General features: G+C 40.1%; 1 protein-coding gene across 3 annotated transcripts in view; it reads left to right on the forward strand.

Moving 5' to 3' along the window:
• KCNQ5 (potassium voltage-gated channel subfamily Q member 5) overlaps window positions 1–19203 on the forward strand; it is a 502003-nt gene that overhangs the window by 402879 nt on the left and 79921 nt on the right. For all 3 annotated transcript variants that reach the window (XM_045842923.1, XM_045842924.1, XM_045842926.1), the window contains exons 4-6: window positions 850–1025; window positions 1518–1643; window positions 13668–13778. In XM_045842923.1, coding sequence (XP_045698879.1) covers window positions 850–1025; window positions 1518–1643; window positions 13668–13778 — 413 coding nt within the window. The remainder of the gene's footprint in view (window positions 1–849; window positions 1026–1517; window positions 1644–13667; window positions 13779–19203) is intronic.

Genomic DNA, 19203 nt, shown 5'->3' on the forward strand with positions numbered 1-19203 from the left:
TTTCATCATTCAAATATTTACCCTGGGAGCGATTAAGTCCTCTTTTATCTTTTCCATGCTTTCATTAGCTGCAGTTTTTCTCTTTTTAGCTTACAGAAGGGTAGACCTTTTATGCTAAATGCCAATATGTCAAACATTAAATATTCATTCCCATGCAATGCACATGTGTATGGTAACTTACTCTACTGTAACCAATGTAATGTTATTTAATTGTGTACCAAACTTACACATAATTGACTGACCAGGTATAAATACTCTATGCAGACAGCTTAGACCATCCAGCTTAGCTGAGGCTTTTGTTAAACATGTAAATCTGCAGGCTCCACAACATAGGAAAAATTTTTGCAGAAAGGAGCTGCAAGCTTTTTCATCAAGAAGACAAAGGAGATAATAATACCAACTGGTACTTTCATTGCTGGACAGGCTAGGATGCCTCTGTGGCATCAACCAGGGAGCCCAGGTGTTAAGGCTGAAGGGAAGCTCCTTTCTGCCACACAGGAATGCTGAGGAAACCAGAGATGTTGGCAAACGCTGTCCCCCAGCTTCGAAGCTCCCTGGAACACCAAACTTTCTGAAATCCATTGTCCAATTTGTTAAGGGTTAAATAGGAAGTCTTTCAGAATTGCATAGGTAAAGCCTAGAACGATCACGTGCATCAGAGCTAAAACAACAGATAGGTCCTGTTCTCCACACACTCACAGAACCCAGGCAGCGCTACGCCACGCTGGGGGTCAAGATCTGGTTATTGGTACCTCCAATAGGACCAAGTGAACCATGTTGAAATACTGTTTTGGGAAATAAAAATGCCTTGTCATGCTTCTTATGACTGTTTCAACCTGTTTCTTGCAGATACCATTGTTCTTATCGCTTCAATAGCAGTTGTTTCTGCAAAAACTCAGGGTAATATTTTTGCCACGTCCGCACTGAGAAGTCTCCGTTTCCTACAGATCCTCCGTATGGTGCGCATGGACCGAAGGGGAGGCACTTGGAAATTACTAGGTTCAGTGGTTTATGCTCACAGCAAGGTAAGATTTACTATCTCAGTTATAGAATAGGAGTTTGTTTTGCTTTTTCATAGACTGCTGTAATATTTGATAAACTTATCACAAGCAAACCTGGTCATTTCAGAAATTGGTCAAAGTAATTTAGACATACAGTGTACAACAGATTGTTTAAACGTCTTCATAGCACTGACCGGTGTGGCTCAGCTAGTTGGGCACCTCCCTGCAAAGCAACAGGTCACCTGTTCAATTCGCATTCAGGGCACATGCCTGGGTTGCGGATTCAGTCCCCGGGTGCATGCAAGAGGCAGCCCATCCCTGTTTCTCTTTCGCATGGATGTTTCTCTCCTTCTCTCTGCTCGCCTCCTTCTCTCTCTAAATATAAATAAATAAAATATTTAAAAGTTATCATAAATATGCAAGACATAGTCAAACAAGGAGAATCATGCATAGACTTGTTTTTCTTTCTCAAAGAATTTTTTACTTCTAAAGATCTTTCATTCCTTTTTTATCCAGGAATTAATCACAGCTTGGTACATAGGATTTTTGGTTCTTATTTTTTCATCATTCCTTGTCTATTTGGTGGAAAAGGATGCCAATAAAGAGTTTTCTACATATGCAGATGCTCTGTGGTGGGGCACGGTAAGTATAAAAATCTGTTTTTATGTATTAGATGTGAAATTTCTCCCTTTGAATACAGTGTAATCATTCCTATGAATGGTCTCAATAAAAATATTAATTCCAAAAGGGAGTTATGTGGAAATACACAGTATTTATAATTGTCTAAAGAATTTCCCTCCTCTTTGGCTCAGCAAAGTTAAGTTCTCTTATAAATGATAAGTAGTAATGCTTGAGTGCTAGATTGTTTCCAAAATAAAATTATATTATTTTTAACTGTGATTAAAATGTTGATAAGCTAATTTGTTTGTTTTACCTTTTTGGAGCACAGATTTAAATTACCAAGCTCTGTATTGGTTTATTATTCATCAAATTTTTTATCTGATATAAAAAATAAAGGAAAGGCAGCTGAACAAAATTTAGAAAAGTAAAATCATGGCACAAAAAGTAAAAAAGAGAAGGCTAGTAACCATCTGTGAGATCAGAGATTATAGATACCTAATTTCAAAACTTTTCATTCAAAAAGCTACTTTTCCTTTATATTTTTATTGAAGGATAGTTTTCTGAACAAATTAAAGTAATTATGACTCTCATACAGAAAGAAAATAAACACATGCTAAACATGTTAACTCATTTTTTAATATTTAAGTATTAATGAGGGAACCAGGAAGATGTCACAAGCAGTTCAAAGGACTATCCAAAGAACAGAAGCATCATGTTCAGGAATATTGAAGTGAACGTGCAAAAACCTGTGGTTCATTTGCACAATGGAGAATGCCTCAGCTGTACAAAAGAAGGAAATCATGCCTTCTGTGACGGCATGGCTAGACCTCGAGAGTATTATGCTGAGTGAAATAAGCCAGTCAGAGAAAGACAAATACCACATGATTTCACTTATATGTGGAATCCATTGAACAAAATAAACTAACAAACAAAATAGAAACAGACTCAGAAACGCAGACAATAGACTGACAACTGTCAGAGAGGAAGAAGGTTAGGGGCTGGCTGAAAAGGTGAAGGGATTAAGCAAAACAAAAAACAAAAATGCTCATAAACACAGGTAACAGTATGGTGATTACCAGACAGAAGGGGTGGCAAGGGAGAAGTAAAACAGTGTAGAAGAGCGATAAATGGTGACTGAAGGAGTCTTGACTTGGGGTGCTGAACGCATAATACAGCATGCAGATGATGTACTGTAGGACTGTACATCTGAAACCTATATAACTTTATTAACCAATGTCACCCCAATAAATTCAATAAAAATTTTTTATTTAATTTTTTAAAAGAAAATATGCAAATAGAGGCAAAACTGGCTTCTTCCACGGTGTGAGAGGGAAGTCAATCAAACCACCACTAGGCAGAATTTCTTTCTATGTCTATAGACAAGAATTACTTTGTGGTGCCACCAGCTACCTGCAACTGGCGGAGTTGTAAAAGAGCTCCAAGAACGTGAAAGGTGCAGTGCCCCATAAGGTCAGAATTCAATAACCTGGAAGGGTGTACTCTGAACAATGCACAGTTTTCCACCAAAGCAAAAATTTCCCTACCTTGTACAGAATTTAAAAAACAGTCATTGACTAGAAGAGGCCTTACGGTTCACACACCTGTCCACCTATTGAGGAATATGAAGCCAAAGTGGCTTATTACCTTATATCTTATCACTAATAAAGGCCAGGTAAAATGAACTCCCAAGTCCCTCTTTCTATGAAAATATTGACAATTAACTAGATGTGAGTCAGAAAAATATCATCCAATACAATGTTTGCAAATATGTTGATATTGGTATGCATTAAATAAATGTACTGCCTAAAGGAAAAATAAATAAAATGAAAAACTCATTGAAATATGTGCCTAATAAGAATGTCACAGGATAAAGAAGTTCTTTGTGCAATGTGTAAACTCTTCTTTTAAATTTTACTTCTTAAGACATTCCAATAGGGTGTTATATGAAAACATATAGCATTTGTAATTGTTTAAAGAGTTTTCCCATCTCTTTGGTCCAACAAAGTTAGGTTCTCTTATGAATCATCAGTAACATTTCTTGAGTGCTAGATTGTTACCCAAATCAAAATATATCATTTTCTTAAACTGTGATTAAAACATCAGTAAGTTGTTCATTTTAATATTGTGGAGCAGAGGTTTAAGCTACCGGTTGGTACATTGTTGCCCTACTCCTCCAAGCCTCATCAGCAGGAACCAGACTTTTGTCAAGGACAAAGGAAGTTTTTCAGGGCTTGTGTTAAGCAGAACTTGGTATGTTTATTGGTTGTCTAGCAGCAATGATGTGAGTAAGAATCAAAAATGTATTTGCCTGAAGATCAATATTTTTCCCTTCAATTACCAGAGTAAATGTCTACAAGATTGTGCGAATGATAACAAAGCATTTTGTTGGTGTGGTAATTTAGTGTCCAGCTCCTCTCTCCCCACCCCGCCCCCCGAGAATGATGGACATTCAGAAAGGAGGACAGAGAGCAGTCACCTGACAGTCTGGAAACACTTTCTATCTGTAGAGAGCAAATGAAAATCATTGACTTGTGGTGGGATAAACTGTGTAAACTGAGAAAACAGGAGGCTTTTCTAGCCAGTGAGGGGAAGAAAATTTATAATCCTAGCCTTCAAAGCAACAGTTTGAATGTAAGGTTAGTTTCGCTTCTCTTTGATAACTCTGTTTAAGCCCCTGAGGCACTCAGGCACACCTCTTCCCAGAGTTGCAGTTGGTGAGTCCAGCCTGGAAGCCCCTGACCCTTTTTCCATTCCTCTTCCTTTTCCCCTTATTACTAATAAGAATTGTTGTGTTGTGCGTGAAACAGTGTGTGGGAAACTCTTAATACATCTCTCCCTCAGTCACCAGCTTGTTTCTTTTGCCAGAATAATCCAAGTAGCAGATTTTCAAAGATCATATCTGTGACTTTCAGTGGGAGGGTGGGGGGAGAGCAACATATTTTCATCAATTTCCATTTTATTAGTGCTATTTTGACTGAATTTTAATATGCATTTAACAGGCTCTTTGAATGGCCTAATTATCTCTCTAATTTTTTAAGAAAAATCTATTCTTGAATATTAGAGTAAAAATCTCCTAAGACAGTAAGTTCCTAGGAATAAAAATGGCCTTTTAGGACCATAGTGGGATTGTTGATATTAACAGACTCATTAATGACATTGTCTAAAGCCTAAAATAATAAGGAAACAGAAGGCTTATTATTTCTCTTCATTATAAGACTATATACTATGTCTCCAGTGTGAAATAAAATAAATTTAAAATATTATACTTTCTATTATGTATTAATCGACACCTTAAGGAATATATGTCTGGAGACTTGTTAGTTAAAATTGTCCATCTTGCACATAACAGATACCTTGCTAACTATGGAAGTATCCAGAATAAATAGGGAAATAAAATCATCCTGAATTGAGTGTTTCTAAGAGCTAGACTTCGGTGGGGGGAGAAAAAGGCAACTTCCTTTATTAAAAGGGCCCAAGGTATTGGCATTAAGTATCAAATTACAATTTGTGGTCCAGGGATACAGTGTCCCAGCGAATTCTAAATACTAACTACTAAAGTTCTTTCATTAAGAAGATGCTGAGGGCGATTTCCAAGAGCAACTTTTGGAGGATCACAGCAGAGTGATCAGCACTGCTTAAAGCCAATAACAATTCAAAGAAGTTTGATATCTGAAAACCACTCCATACTAGTGAATACCAGTACCTAGCTCAATGAATAAGTGGGATAACCAATACAAAGGGCCAGGTTCCAAGGCCATAGCATGTGCCCGAAGATGGTGGCTATGATTGGTGTAGATATTGCTTTTATGAATATTAGATGGAAACACCGTCATAACAAAAGGAACAAAAAAGAAGCTATATGCTTCATGGTAGACCCAGAGCTTAAGCACAGAAGAAGCATGGGAATGGGGGATCGCAAGGGAGCATTGATGACAAAGGAAGTGGAGGAGGATAATGGAGCTGCCTCCAGTGGCTGCGACAGCTACTGGGAAAGAGGACAGTCTGACTGCTGGGCAGAGCTCCATTTAATGTTATTTCCTGTTATTGCTTTCTTCCTTTTTAGCTGCTTTCTATTTATTCTGAAATAAATTTATAACAGGTTTTACTGCAGTTACTTTTTATTATTCCTTTATTTCCTGTTATTATTTTTCTCCTTTTGATTTGGTTTAGATTTGTTCTGAAATAACTTAAGATTAGGTCTCTTTCCTGAAGTAATTTTTTCTGACAATGACCTGGAAAATACCAGCTGGTCCTCTTTCTCTTTACTGCTAAGTTTATGATGAAGATAGTGTGTGTTTGGTTTTTTAAAGTGAATTCAGCAGCAGATAGTACAAATCTACCCTTCAGTAGCATCTGAATACAACCTCCACCTGACCATGTACTTGAAGTTGTTACTTCAGACATGTAGGAGAATTTGGTATCAGCCAGAGTTAGTCCTAAAATTCATGCTGAATATCTTAACAGTCTTTCTCAAAGTAAACAATATACAAGGCTCTAGTACAATGTAATACACTCTGCACTCAACAGATCATACCACCTGCAAAATCTAAGAATAAGAAACTGTAAATTTATAGAATGAACAAAACACCTTTTCCCTTGATAATACCAGTTATAATTCTGAGACTGAAGCCTCCTTCCATTGAGTTCACCAGGACAAAATGTTTTCTGCAATGTGTTATAAGCGGTTGTATGCTGACTCAGTGCTGGTACATTAAATAAAAGTTAACAAAAGTTTCTTACTACCAGTGCATTACCTGATGGTATCAAAGCTTTCCTTAGCCATGAGATAATCAACACATCAGTTCCTAACTATTCAAGAACATTGCTGACTACCAAGCAAATACTGAGACACACATACCCCAGCCACTACCCACCAAAACACCCGAGCTGTCAGGAGCACCGACAAGTCCCATGCCTCCCTTAATGTCATGCATTTATGAAGTGCATTGTTCATAAGCCTCTTTGGAGAAGCCTTTCCCAAGAAGTCTGTTCCTTTTATAATGTCATCTCACACATGGCTCTGGACACTTTTGCTCAGTATTATTCCATAAGTATTAAGTACATGTTATATAGAAAATAACAGAATAATAGTCAGGAGACCTGGGCTCCAGCCCCATCATTATGACTAGTGAAGGTGTGATATTGCACAATCATTTAATATTCTGTTCTGTAAAATAGTGATAATAATATTATGCAAAATTGTTGTATGTTAAATGAGATTGGACATGTAGATGTGCTTTATCAAGCACCAGACAAATGTTAATGATTCCTATTATTACATATTTACCACAAGCCTGGAAGAACAATATAGAATGCTAATGCCCTGAGCTATCTGCCACAGCAGAACTCAAATTATATGATGCCACCACCACAGGAGATTCTAGTGTTTAAAGATATAAAACCATTCCAGTGTTCCAGGTGTCCAAATTTCAGAATTACCTGCACAAGCTCTACGACTACCCACTACCTGAAATCAGATGCTCAGGAAGTGACCCAACAGGAAGAGGAGAAGAGGGGAGGGAAGAGGAGAAATTATTCCTGGCTTGTGTGGCTCAGTGGACTGAGTGCCAGCCTGCTAACCAAAGGGTTGCTAGTTCAATTCCCAATCAGGGCACATGTCGGGATTGCAGGCCAGGTCCCCAGTGGGGGCCATGTGAGAGGCAACCACACATTGATGTTTTTCTCCCTCTCTTCCTCTCTCTCCCTCTCTCTAAAAAAATAAATAAATAAAATCTTTTTTTAAAAAATATTGATAAGTCGCCAACAATAATCATACCCCTTAAAGGACCCCCTTATGGAGAAATTATACTGTGCTCTGGAAATCTACAACTAGTATATTCTTAACTTGTTCATGTGAATGCATTAGCTATAAACTAGTATTCTTAATTATATTCTCCAAATCAGGCCAGTAAATTTTTGTTGATATGTTGCTTGAAGGAAAGAAAGAAGGATTTATATCTCCTGGTCTGAAGTTAATTCTGCTATCAAAAAAAATAAAAACCATAGCCTAACTGCTGCCCGAGTTATAATCTGACCATAGCATCTGCCATCTCATTAAAAAAAATTCGAATTTGCATTTGTTTTGCAGTATTATTCCTGAGGAAGAATTCTTAATTGCTAAACACACTAAGTGCCCCCAATGCACCTCAGACTTTTCTACTATAAATAGACCTTTATGCAAATATTTGTAACCCATAGATTTTTCAGAAAATATCTTTTCTCACCCAGGTGACTGTGGTTAAACATAGGGACTATGAGGGCAAACATTTATCTGAGCTGTTCCCACCTGCCAAATCACCTTCAAGTAAATGGTCCACCTGTTGAGGAGACACAGACTACCAGCCTTTGTGAGGCCGACGGGGGTGAGCAACAGGCTGCCGTGTGTGTGCGCACGCGTCCTCCTGGACCCTGATGCGTTCTAGTGGGACAGACCGAGAACGTGTCCGCCCCACCCACCAGGTCGTCAAGTGTGGTTGGAACGTGGCATCCTCTCACTCAATGCATTACTCTGCCTAAAACTGCACTGAGAGAGACAGTGGAAATGTTTTAAATATGTCTTTTAATTTTAAAAGTATATTCAAAATTTCATGGCCTCTTCAATGATATTGTAAACTCCATGGTCAAAAGTCAGTGAGCAGGGTATAAAACCACATACTGCTATTAAAATTTGAACTTTATTCTTCTCCTCTCCCTTTGCCTGGGACAACAGTGTGATTAATCTGTCATTTGTTTGGAGCATGTTATTTATTTATTTGACTTAGTAAGAGACAGTGTCCTATACGGTAGTGGCTGGTGAATTTATTGTGATTCCCATAGTGAACCTGTGCTAAACAGATGTCTGGCAAAGCCCTGACCAGCATGGCTCAGTTGGTTGGGTGATGTCCTGTAAACTTAAAGGTCACCAGTTCAGTCCCCAGTCCAGGCACATACTGGGTTGCAGATTCGGTCTCCAGTCAGGGCACATACAGAAGGTAACCAATTGATGTTTCTCTCTCACATTGATGTTTCTCTCCCTTTTTTTCTCCCTGCCTTCTCCATCCTAAAAATAAATAAATAAAATATTTTTAAAAAATAAAATAAAATAAATGGCTGGCAAAGAGAAAAGTCACTAGTAGGAATCAACAACAAATAAGTGTATAATAAATACATAAATAAAATTTTTAAATTATATCTATCCAGCATATATTATCTAGCATATCTCTTATAAGCTCTGAAAGTAGGTAAAAAATGGAATTATGCCCAAGATAATGAATTTCCTCCATCTGGCAAAGATCACATATGCCACCACTGAAGGTTCCCTAGAACAAGCTGCTGTTCTGGGAGCTCCCTGAGGAGCTGGGGCATTGGGGGCTCTGTTTGAGCCTATCGTTCTTGAACTTTAGATCCAGATGAAAGTAATCGTTACAGGGTCCAGCCAGCAAAGGATTCACAAGATTTCTGGAAGGCAGAAATGGGTCCATTGTTAAACATAAGTGTGGGAGAACAAGCCCCAAAAGGGCTTCTTCTACTCAATTTGTGTGCAAAAGGCCTGCTAATAACCACTAGCAGAGCCTTCCAAGTTCTAGGAATAGAAACATAACGTAGTTGTACTGTTCTGAGGAGACGCACTGGTACTTCAAGGACAGCTTGACCTGATAGTGTAGAAAATCAGTGAGCATCTGTGCAAGCCTCAACTGCTGATGGTTTTATTGAATGCAGCCAGTCATTGCCTTGGAAAGTCAGCAGCTACATCAAGGAAATGGGCCATTGTGAATTCACAGCGAGGGCTCCCATCTTTTTTGTAAGTTCATCTTAGAAAAGTACTGATTTTATCTGCCTAGTGCTACCTCTCTGATCACACCAGAAAGCCCAGTAGGCCCCTTTCAGCCACACGAAGTGAAATGATGCACCCGGGAAACCTCCACCACTGCCCTTGCTGGCACAGAGAGACAAAGCTGCCACTCTGTGGGCAGATCCTTCTCACACCTAGCCTGGCAACCAAAGGCCCCTATGCTTTCCACCAAGGAAGTTGCTGTGGCCAGCCGAGCTGCTGGTCATTCCAGTCTCAGCCAGTCATGACCTGCTGGTCATTCCTGCATATTATGAGACATGATCATCCAGAAGCCTGAACCAGAGTGCATAGGTGGTGGAGTCTTTTCTGCCCCCAGAGGGACCCCAGGGTGCTGCTTCATGTTCACAATAACTGCTCCTCTCCCACAAACCACCCTGTAAGACAGAGGGCAACCCTCTGGGAATGAGAGAGGAGGCCCTCCTCTCTGCTCAGGATGAAACACTGAGCTCATCATCACCTTGCCATGTCTCAGCCCACTCTCTGAGCCCCAGCTCAGGAGAATAAGTCAGACGTATTCTCCTGAAATGTAGCATTATTGCTGTGACTGAACCATGAAATTTCTTCCTCTGTTTATTATTATTAATAAAATGCTATAAAAGGATTAAGCTATTTGCAGAAAAAGTGCAGGAGATTAAAGCCTTTTCCACACATTTAAGATTAGGAACCTGTAATAAAATTGAGCCAGAATACTTTCCCTGTAATCCCAAGAAATTCCTTTGAGGGTCCCTTACTAATAGATACTGTTGGTGGCATTTGATTAACTTGGTTACTAGGTTCCACTACAAAGTCCCTCATTTCAACCATGAATGACCTTCTTCTGCCTCTTGTTGATTTGTACTTGACACCCTCTCACACCTTCACAGCCCAGGTCTTTTCCTCTGTTACAAGCCTTGTCCTCCCCACACAAGACCCTGTCCTCTCCTTCACTGGAATGAAAAGGAACTGACTGACTAAAGTGTTCCCACTCCTTCCCTCCATGCACACTGTGTCCACACCTTCTCCCCAGGTATAAAAGGTGCCTTTCACACTGCCAAGGCTATTCCCCTCCAACTGTACTATTGATTCTCTTTGTTCTGCTTCCTTGAGTGCCTCAGCCCACCATAAAGTCTCTGCCTCTTCCCTCTTCAGTCTCATCCTCTCTGAAAACATGCACAAATATACCCATGGAAGCCCCTCACACACCTCAAAGATTTCAAGGAATTCTTGCCTTATATTTTTCATTCCCTTTGTTGCCAATATTCTTGAAAGGATTCATTGATTTACTAAATATTTATTGAGCTCCTTCTACTTTGTGGCAAGCATTTTGCTAGATGCTAGGGCATAATAAAGAGTAAAGACATGGTTCTTCCTTCTCATTAAGGAAATAAGGACCCTTCCACCAAAGAAAAATACAGCGAGCTACCACTTGTGACAAGTGCTATAGGAAACAAGGATCTAAAACTGAGATGAACAGAGGTCCTATTGTGGACAAAGTAGGTAGGGAAGGCCACTCTGATGGTGGGGTATTTTGGAGAAGACCTGAAGGATGAGAAAGAACCCTGGGAAAAGTGGGGAGAAGAACAATTCTAGCTGAGGACAGGCTGAAACAGAAATAGCCTGGGCTGTTTGAGGAGTTGAAAGGACTCTGTGGTTAAAGAATAGTGAGCAAAGGTGAAATCAGAATGCTCTTGCAGAAGCAGGTGGAGACCACATCATGTAGGCCATAGTTAAGAGCTTAGGATTTATTCTGAGTTTCATGAGTAGCCACTGAAGGATTTTTAGAGGGAAATAATAAAATGATACCTCTTGTAGATGTGTGGATAAGGAGCTGGAGGGAGGCAAGAGAAAAAACTGAGAGAGCAATTAAGCGGCTGCAGCAGCAGCCTTGTGTGCATGGTGACAGGGAATATAGAGTGAAGGGGATAAGCTCGCAGGATTTGGGGGAAGTAGAATCAATGGGACTTCCTGATAGATTCAGTGAGAGGAGTGAGGGAAAGGGGCAGTTAGTATGACTGGGAGGCTCCTGACATGAGCACCTGGATAAATGGTGGTGCTCTGGACTAGGATGGGAGGGGATACGCTGGGGAAGTAACAGGTTGGGAAGAAGTGAAGAGTTCTTTTAAACATGCCTAGTTTAAATGATTGCGCAACATCCAGATAGAAAAATTAAGTGCAGGTATGTGAATCCGGAGCTCAGAAAAGTGGTCTGGCCTGAAAGTATACATTTGGTATGTTCAGCATTAAAATAGTATTTAAGTCCACGAGAATATTTAAGATCACCTGCAAAGAAGGGTAAAAAAGAGACAATGGAAGAAAAATTAAAAAATAAAAAAAAATAAAAAAATAAACAGAAAAAGACCTAGAAACGAACCTCAGTAATACAATATTCCAAGGTTGACTAGAGGAGCAGGAGCCATATAAGAGGAGCCACCAAAGATATAAAGGGAAAATCACAGAAGGGAGGGGAGAAGAGGGGTTCTGGGAAGGGGTGTTCACCTGAGCAGAACGCTTCTCAAAGGTCTGGCATCACGAGTTTCTCTCTATCATTTCTACATCTCGAAATGTTACCCCTCCTGCAAGCCCAGGTAAGATGGCATGACCAAAGCAACCACTGACTTAAAAATCACCAGTGACTTTCTATCTCTGTATCAATATCTTTTCTCAATCTCCTTGTTATCTATGTACCTATGACATCACCTGGCTTCTTTGTAAAACCTTCTCTTCTCCATTAAGTTTCCATTTGTATTACTAATTCCTAGTACTCTTACTTTTTAAAAAATTATTTTCCTTTGATTTCACTTTCTCTTCCATCCCTTAAATGTCTGTGTTTCCTGAGGTGTCTTTGAGCCCCTTCTTTGAATGCTTTGCAATCTAATTTATTTGCAAAACTTCAACAATCACCCTGTGCCTGAATCGAAAACCCAAATCTCATGCCAAACCCAATCTCCCTCTCTCTCGCTCTTTCTCTCTCTCAAAACTCAAGCTTTTGATCTCAATTTCTTGCTCAACATTTATAGATCAGAGACATACTGACATTTAAAAAACCTTTCTTATAACCAAACTGTTCATCTTTGATCCAGAACTTTCTCTTCCTCATTATCATATTTTCTTTATGGTGCAACCATCTTCCCCTTGAAATTGTCAAGTCATTGTTGGTTTAGTCTTCCCCTGCCTCCAGGCAGCAATCAGTGGATTTCTATTGAACTTCCTAAACACATCTCTTTACCCTCCACTCCCATATAGTCCCACTGCCCTGTTCCAGCTCAATTACCCTTCATTCTGCCAGATCTCACAGCACCTCATAGGCCTTAAAGAGGAGCTGAGGCTGTTCTAAGGGCCATGGGAAGCATCTGGAGCAGTATGTCCATGGGAGTGACATGATCTAATTATCATTTTCCAAAGGCATGCCCTGATCTGGTTAACCTACCCTTTCACTGTTCCTCTTTAGACTGATCATGCCGCAGTCCAACTGAACAACTTACACTCTCCAGAACCTGCCCTGCTTGTTCTTACTGCTGTGCAGCTGGTCACCTGCACCCCCACCCAGACCACTCTCTTTACCATTTCTGCCTCTCAAAATACTACTCTTTCTTCAAAGCCTAGGTTTAATGACATCTCCCAATAAAGCCTCTTCAACCCCACCCCCAGCTTGTAATAATCTGCTCTCTGAATCCCCAGGGCAGATTAATTGTACATCCATAATAATACCTGTCTTCCCTTTTTGTGTTTTAATGATTTGTGTATGACACGTCTCCCTCTTATGCCGTAAATATCTCAGGACAAGAACTATGTACCTCTTGTTTTTGTTCCACTACAAATCATAACACGTACCTTGCATGCACCAGGCCTTCAGGAAATGCCTGCCAAGGTAATAAATGAACAGCCATAATTAACATAAATTATTGTTTTGTGTACTGGTCTAGTACTAAATCCATGGTGCTATCATTTCAGTATCGCTGATGGTTATCAACTTACTTAAGTAACCTTTCTTTGAATACACTTAGAAAAGATGGAAAATTGTGTTATAAAGGAGGAACAAGTATGTAGGTTATTCCCTATCTTAAACAAAGAGAAGTTCTGTTATGCGTCATGGAAAACTAAAGCACAGTAATAAAATGCACCAACAAGACTTGCTGAATAATGATTTAGTGCAAACATTGTTTTGCCTCCTGTTCATAGGTCCCAACTTTCCTCTCACGTACTTAAGCTGCACATTCTATTTATTTTGTTTTTAGATTACATTGACAACGATTGGCTATGGAGACAAAACTCCCCTAACTTGGCTGGGAAGATTACTTTCTGCAGGCTTTGCGCTCCTTGGCATTTCTTTCTTTGCACTTCCTGCCGTGAGTATCTTTGCAAAAATGAAGCAGTTCAAATTAGATCTTAGAGGTTTATTAGTGTGAGCTTTCACAAATGAATATGCCCAGGAACCTACCTATGTCATGTACAAATATCATTTTTCTGATATAATGTTGACTTTTTTACATGTGTCTATGTGGATAGTTTCTAAAATACACTGGTAGTCTTCTCCTGGAGAAGCTTAGCCTGGGAGTTTTATACCAGCAGGGTGTCTATAACCAAATATTACTTCACATGGCATCACCTCTCAGTCGACATGCTACTAATACATTTAGAATATTTGGAAAGATTTAAAGATTCCTTTTTAAACTGATGGCTCCACTTTGGTTCATAATGTGTGCTGCTGAAGAGGTGGGTGTGTGCAAGTGGAGTGTTCGCCTCTTCAGATCCATTTGAGTGGGAATTATATGACCTTAAAAGATTTTCAATATGTCAGATGATTTATTCTTTGTGTCATCGTCATTGATTTTCCTTAATGAGCAGTTACTGCATCTTATCAGAATGAAGAGCACATTTATCTTCTCCCAAGCTTCTGATTATTTTCTCCATAATGGATGAAGCTTGTCTTTCCAATCATTGTGTCTCCTCTTGTTTCCTGAAAGGAAATTGGTCAAGATATCACAATTTGCTTCCATCCACAAGCTCTCACTTTTCTCACGTCACTCTCGTGGGGGGCACAGAAACAACAAAAAGCAGTTTTTAAAGCAGTGGCAGCAGTTATGACTAAGGAAAAACACCCCGAGTCTTGCTCCAGACAGAGCTGACTCACGTCACAGTCTCTGCCCAGGAAAGCCAAGGGAGTGGGGGTTTTCCATGCTGCAGCCTTGAGCTCACAGGGCTCACGCTCTACCTGTGGACGAGGGCAGAGGGAGCTCGTCCTCCCCTTGGCCACTGCCCAAGTCCTGACTGACCAGCTGGTTGGTTCTGCCACAGACCACACAAAAATCACAGGGAGCAGACTGAAAGGACTATGCAGAAGCTGAAGCGTTAGACTTCATTTTGAACTCTATTTTGGTCACAGACTACCTATGTCACTGTTTTAGTTTGCTAGGGCTGCTATAGCAAGGCACCTGAGACTGGTGGTTTACCCAACAGAAACATTTGTCTTACAGTCTGGGTCCAAAGTCAAGAAGGTGGCAACACTGGCCCTTTATGAGGGCCAAGAGAAATGGATGTGCTCCTGGCCTCTTTCCTTGGTTTCTAGATGGCCACCTTCCCTCTCAATCTTTACACTGTCTTCCCTCTGTGCATATCTGTGTCCAAATTTCTCTCTTAAGGACTCTAGTCATATTGAATTAGGGCCCACCCTTGTTGTAACCTGATGACCTCCATAACAACTGTATCTCCAAATAGGGTTACCTTCTAAGGTACTAAGGATTAGGACACCAACATATGAATTTTAGAGGGAAGCAATTCAGCCTATGACAATAACCTTGGGTATATTTTTTAAATTACTTTATTGTTGTTCAATTACAATTGTCTGCATTTACCCCCCATCACTGCCCCAACCCCAACCAAACCCACCTCCCTCCCTTGCTTCCACCCTCCCCCTTGATTTTGTCCATGTGTCCTTTATAGTAGTTCCTGAAAACTCTTCCCCGCACTATCCCCTCCCCAGTTTATTCACCAGAATAACAGAGGGAAAATTACTACACCTGAGAAATTTTGTGAACAACTATGTGATAATGTCCCTCCAGTACTTATCATAAAAATAAATAAATAAAACCTTTTTCCTACATGAATCCAGATATATGTGATTCCTGTTGCGAAATGACTAAATCAAGGAGAGTCAAAACAACACCTCACCTATCCAGAGTCAAGTTATCTGGCAACCTCGACAATTTAGAACAGAGCAGGAAGTCACTCGGTAATCAGATTCCTTACAGGGAAATACTTTCAGAAGCCATAAGATGTAGTCTTGGGCTTTTCCCCCCCAAAATAATGGCACAAAATACCTGCTGCTTTTATGTTTATACTTAACCTGAAGCCACATGTGTAAGAACTCTGATCCCCTGAAAAACTACAAACAGGGAAGTGGGCAACCTCTGGGCTGTGAAAACCAACGACCCTGTGTGTGTTGTCCTCACAGGCCAGCCTCTGGAGACCTGTGCTTAATCTTTTCTTAACTTAGAGAAAATTTCAATAGTTTCACAATTCTTTGAAGATTATAATCAGGAAATGTAGAGGTAGGCTGATAGAACAAACACTGCAATGAGAAGAGATAGTTAAAGACTAACAAGGGAAAGAACAGAAAATCTGTAAGAAGCAAGAGCACATAGGAATCCCCAAAGTGTGAAGACCTGGGGCCAGGGAGTGTCAGGGCCAAAGCCCCTCCGGGTGCTGGCTGCATCCAGCACAGAGAAGCACCTGGTCCCCGCCGGGAAGCTCTGGCCCACCACAGGGGGATTACACTGTGTCACTCCGTTCAGTTCAAGATCAGAGACTAAATAATCGTTCTCGGAAGTGTTCCCCAATAAAGTGATTATAGTTTTTATATATACCAATTAAATTAATATAGTTTGGAAATCTCAAAACTTGCCTGCACAGAACAGAACATTCCCTAACAATGCCAAGAAAAGTGACCTTTACTCTAGATCTTTTTACTGCAACCTCACATTAGGTGCAGGGTTCTTGTATATTTAATGAAACACTAAATTGTTCGTGTATACCTTAAAAAAAGAACAAGGTGGCTAGAAATGCCTCTGCATCTTGTACAGCCACCAGCCAACACACTGCTGGACTAAGATTTAGGACAGTGCATTGGCACTTTGCTAAGGAAGTGAGACGTAGGTTATCGGCCACCACTGTTTGGGGTTTCTCCCACCCAGGAAACCTGAGGACCAGGAAAGAAAAGAGCCTTTTCCCATCTTTCCCTGAAAGCAGAAGGACTCTGCTGCACGTCACAGAGCCATACAGGTCACCCTTCCCAAGCTCCCCTGGGAGGGCCCTGTCCCGGGGGCTCACTGAGTCCCAGGGCCAAGGAGCTGGCAGAGGCAGCCCCAGCTCCCCGGCACTGCCTTCGGGGACAGGCTTGTTCCTCTCCGGGATGCTCCCCATCTTTCAGCCTAGCCTGTTGGCCATGCATGAGGCACAAATCAGGCTCATTTCATCTGTGAGGTACCAAGGATAGATATTTCAAACGTTTACCAAAACAAGTTTTCTTTCCACTGGCTGTGTGTGTGGCACCTCTCGGCATAATACTAAAACTTAAAAATTTAAGTTCTGTGATCTTAGAAACTGGATTAAAATAAAACTCAATTTCTAAGAATTTGTATCTGTTAGTGTCAATCTCTGAAGGGATGGCACATGAATGTTATATATATGTAAGTTATATATGGGTATATATAAGCTTACATTAATATATACATAATAGACTTTATTTTAGCAGACTTCCCATTAGGCCCACTATGCTGTATACTAAGCGAAGTGGAAGAAAATTGGAATGGAGCCATAATGAGATGATAAGCAGACCAGGTTTAATAGCTATTATAATGTACAGTCTGGTGCAAGAGCTATGTAGCAAACATTTGCCATCAACTAATACACATTTCTAAGCAGTGCCAATATGATTTTCAGCACATTTTAGTTTGTTTGGCAGATGCTACATCTGTGATATGTAGGGCCTGTCTTCATTTTTCAAAAGAGATTTAACTCCAAACCTCATATCCACATACCAAGTGGTTCAAAATGGTAGCTATTGCTGTTAATTCAATATCTACAAAATCTGAATTATGCTCCCCATGAGTGGTTTTCACATAATGCATAGTATAAACATATGCTATAAATTCTAATGTTTCATATTCTCTCACCTGTTTAAACTTCATGAAAATTGACATTAAAAGGAAAATAACTAAATATTTCCTAAGTGAACTTAGATAGCCAGAAAAAAAATAAGAGTGAAGACTGACTATCGTCGATCTGGACTTGGAAATGGTGGGTCATTTTTTTTACCTCTAAACAGAGGGAAATGTTTAAAGCTAAAAACAAGACTGTGCAGTCCAGGCTTTTCTATGTTCAGTTTGAGCAGTCACAGCCTGTGTGTGAGACACAGATCCTAGCAAGAGACAGTCTCTGAAAAAGAGATGGAAAACAGAACCTGTGATGTGGTTTCTAATTTTGTGATACAGCCCTCTATCCTAGTTAATAATGGAGTTGATCATTGTTCATTAATAGCAAATAGTATTAGCATATAACTGTATTTTAAACATACAGTAGTCCCCCCACCCCCTTATCCACAGTTTCACTTTCTGTGGTTTTAGTTACCAATCATCAATCTTGATTGGAAAATATTAAGTGGAAAATTCCAGAAATAAATAGTTTATAAGTTTTAAATCACATGCTGTTCTGAGTAGCATGAGGAAGTCTCCTGCCCTTGTGTTTCATCCTGCCTGGGACTGTGCCCAGCACAGCCATGCTGTAAACCCTACCCACCCATGAGCCACTGAGCAGTTGACCCTGTTATCAAATCAGTTATCAGACAGAGGAAGGCCACATTCACATAACACATTATAGCATATAGTTAAAATTGTTTTGTTTTATTACTGTTGTTGTTAATCTCTTACTGTGCTTAATTGATAAGTTAAACTTTATCATAGGTGTGTATGTATAGGGAAAAATGTAGTACATAAAAGGTTCGGTACTATCAGTGAGTGGTTTTAGGTATCCACTGAGGGTCTTGGAATGTATCGCTGTGAACAACCGGGGGGGGACTGCTGTAATCACATTACTTATTCTCTACTTATTGTCACAGATGTGCTCAGAATTGCATCTCCTCAAAAAAAGGAGGTTAAAGTTTCTCTAGAACCCCAAAATATCTTAGCCAAGTTTTCATGCAGCTGAGACTTACCACCTTCTAAAGAGTGGAAACCTTGTCCTCCCCGCTTTCCCTTTACTTTGGTAGGTGGAGAATTCTAGCATCGTGTGGACTAAACTAGGACAGATTTTAAGCACTTTCTCCCCACCCCCATTTCACAAATGGAAAATATAAAATTTAGTCATTTCATCAAAATACTAGAAAAACTCAGATGCCCACAGCAGCAAGACTTGAACAGTTCCCGGTTGTAATCCACCTCTGTCCAAAACCAGAGTTCATGCCCTCTGTGTTCCATCCCTGGATGGGACCACTTACTCCAATTTCAGCATAAGGAAAAGTTACAGAGATGGCCATACAAAAGACATTTTTTAAATGGTCATTTTATTTGTAATTATGGTGCCCCTGCTACATCATCAGTGGCAACCAACAGTGGTGCCTGGTTGAGTTACTGAAGAACAGAAGTTGTTGTTCCTAGGCGGTCTTGCCCAACAACTTGCCATTGGCCACTGGTATTATTACAGCAGTAAACAGTGTTTGTTTTAGTAAGCAGTATTTATGGACAAATTGCAGATTGTTTGCCTTTTCTCAGGCTTATC

This window comes from Phyllostomus hastatus, unplaced genomic scaffold, assembly GCF_019186645.2.
Source record: "Phyllostomus hastatus isolate PE091 unplaced genomic scaffold, TTU_PhHast_1.1 phas_contig_40, whole genome shotgun sequence".
Classification (NCBI taxonomy): Eukaryota; Metazoa; Chordata; class Mammalia; order Chiroptera; family Phyllostomidae; genus Phyllostomus; species Phyllostomus hastatus.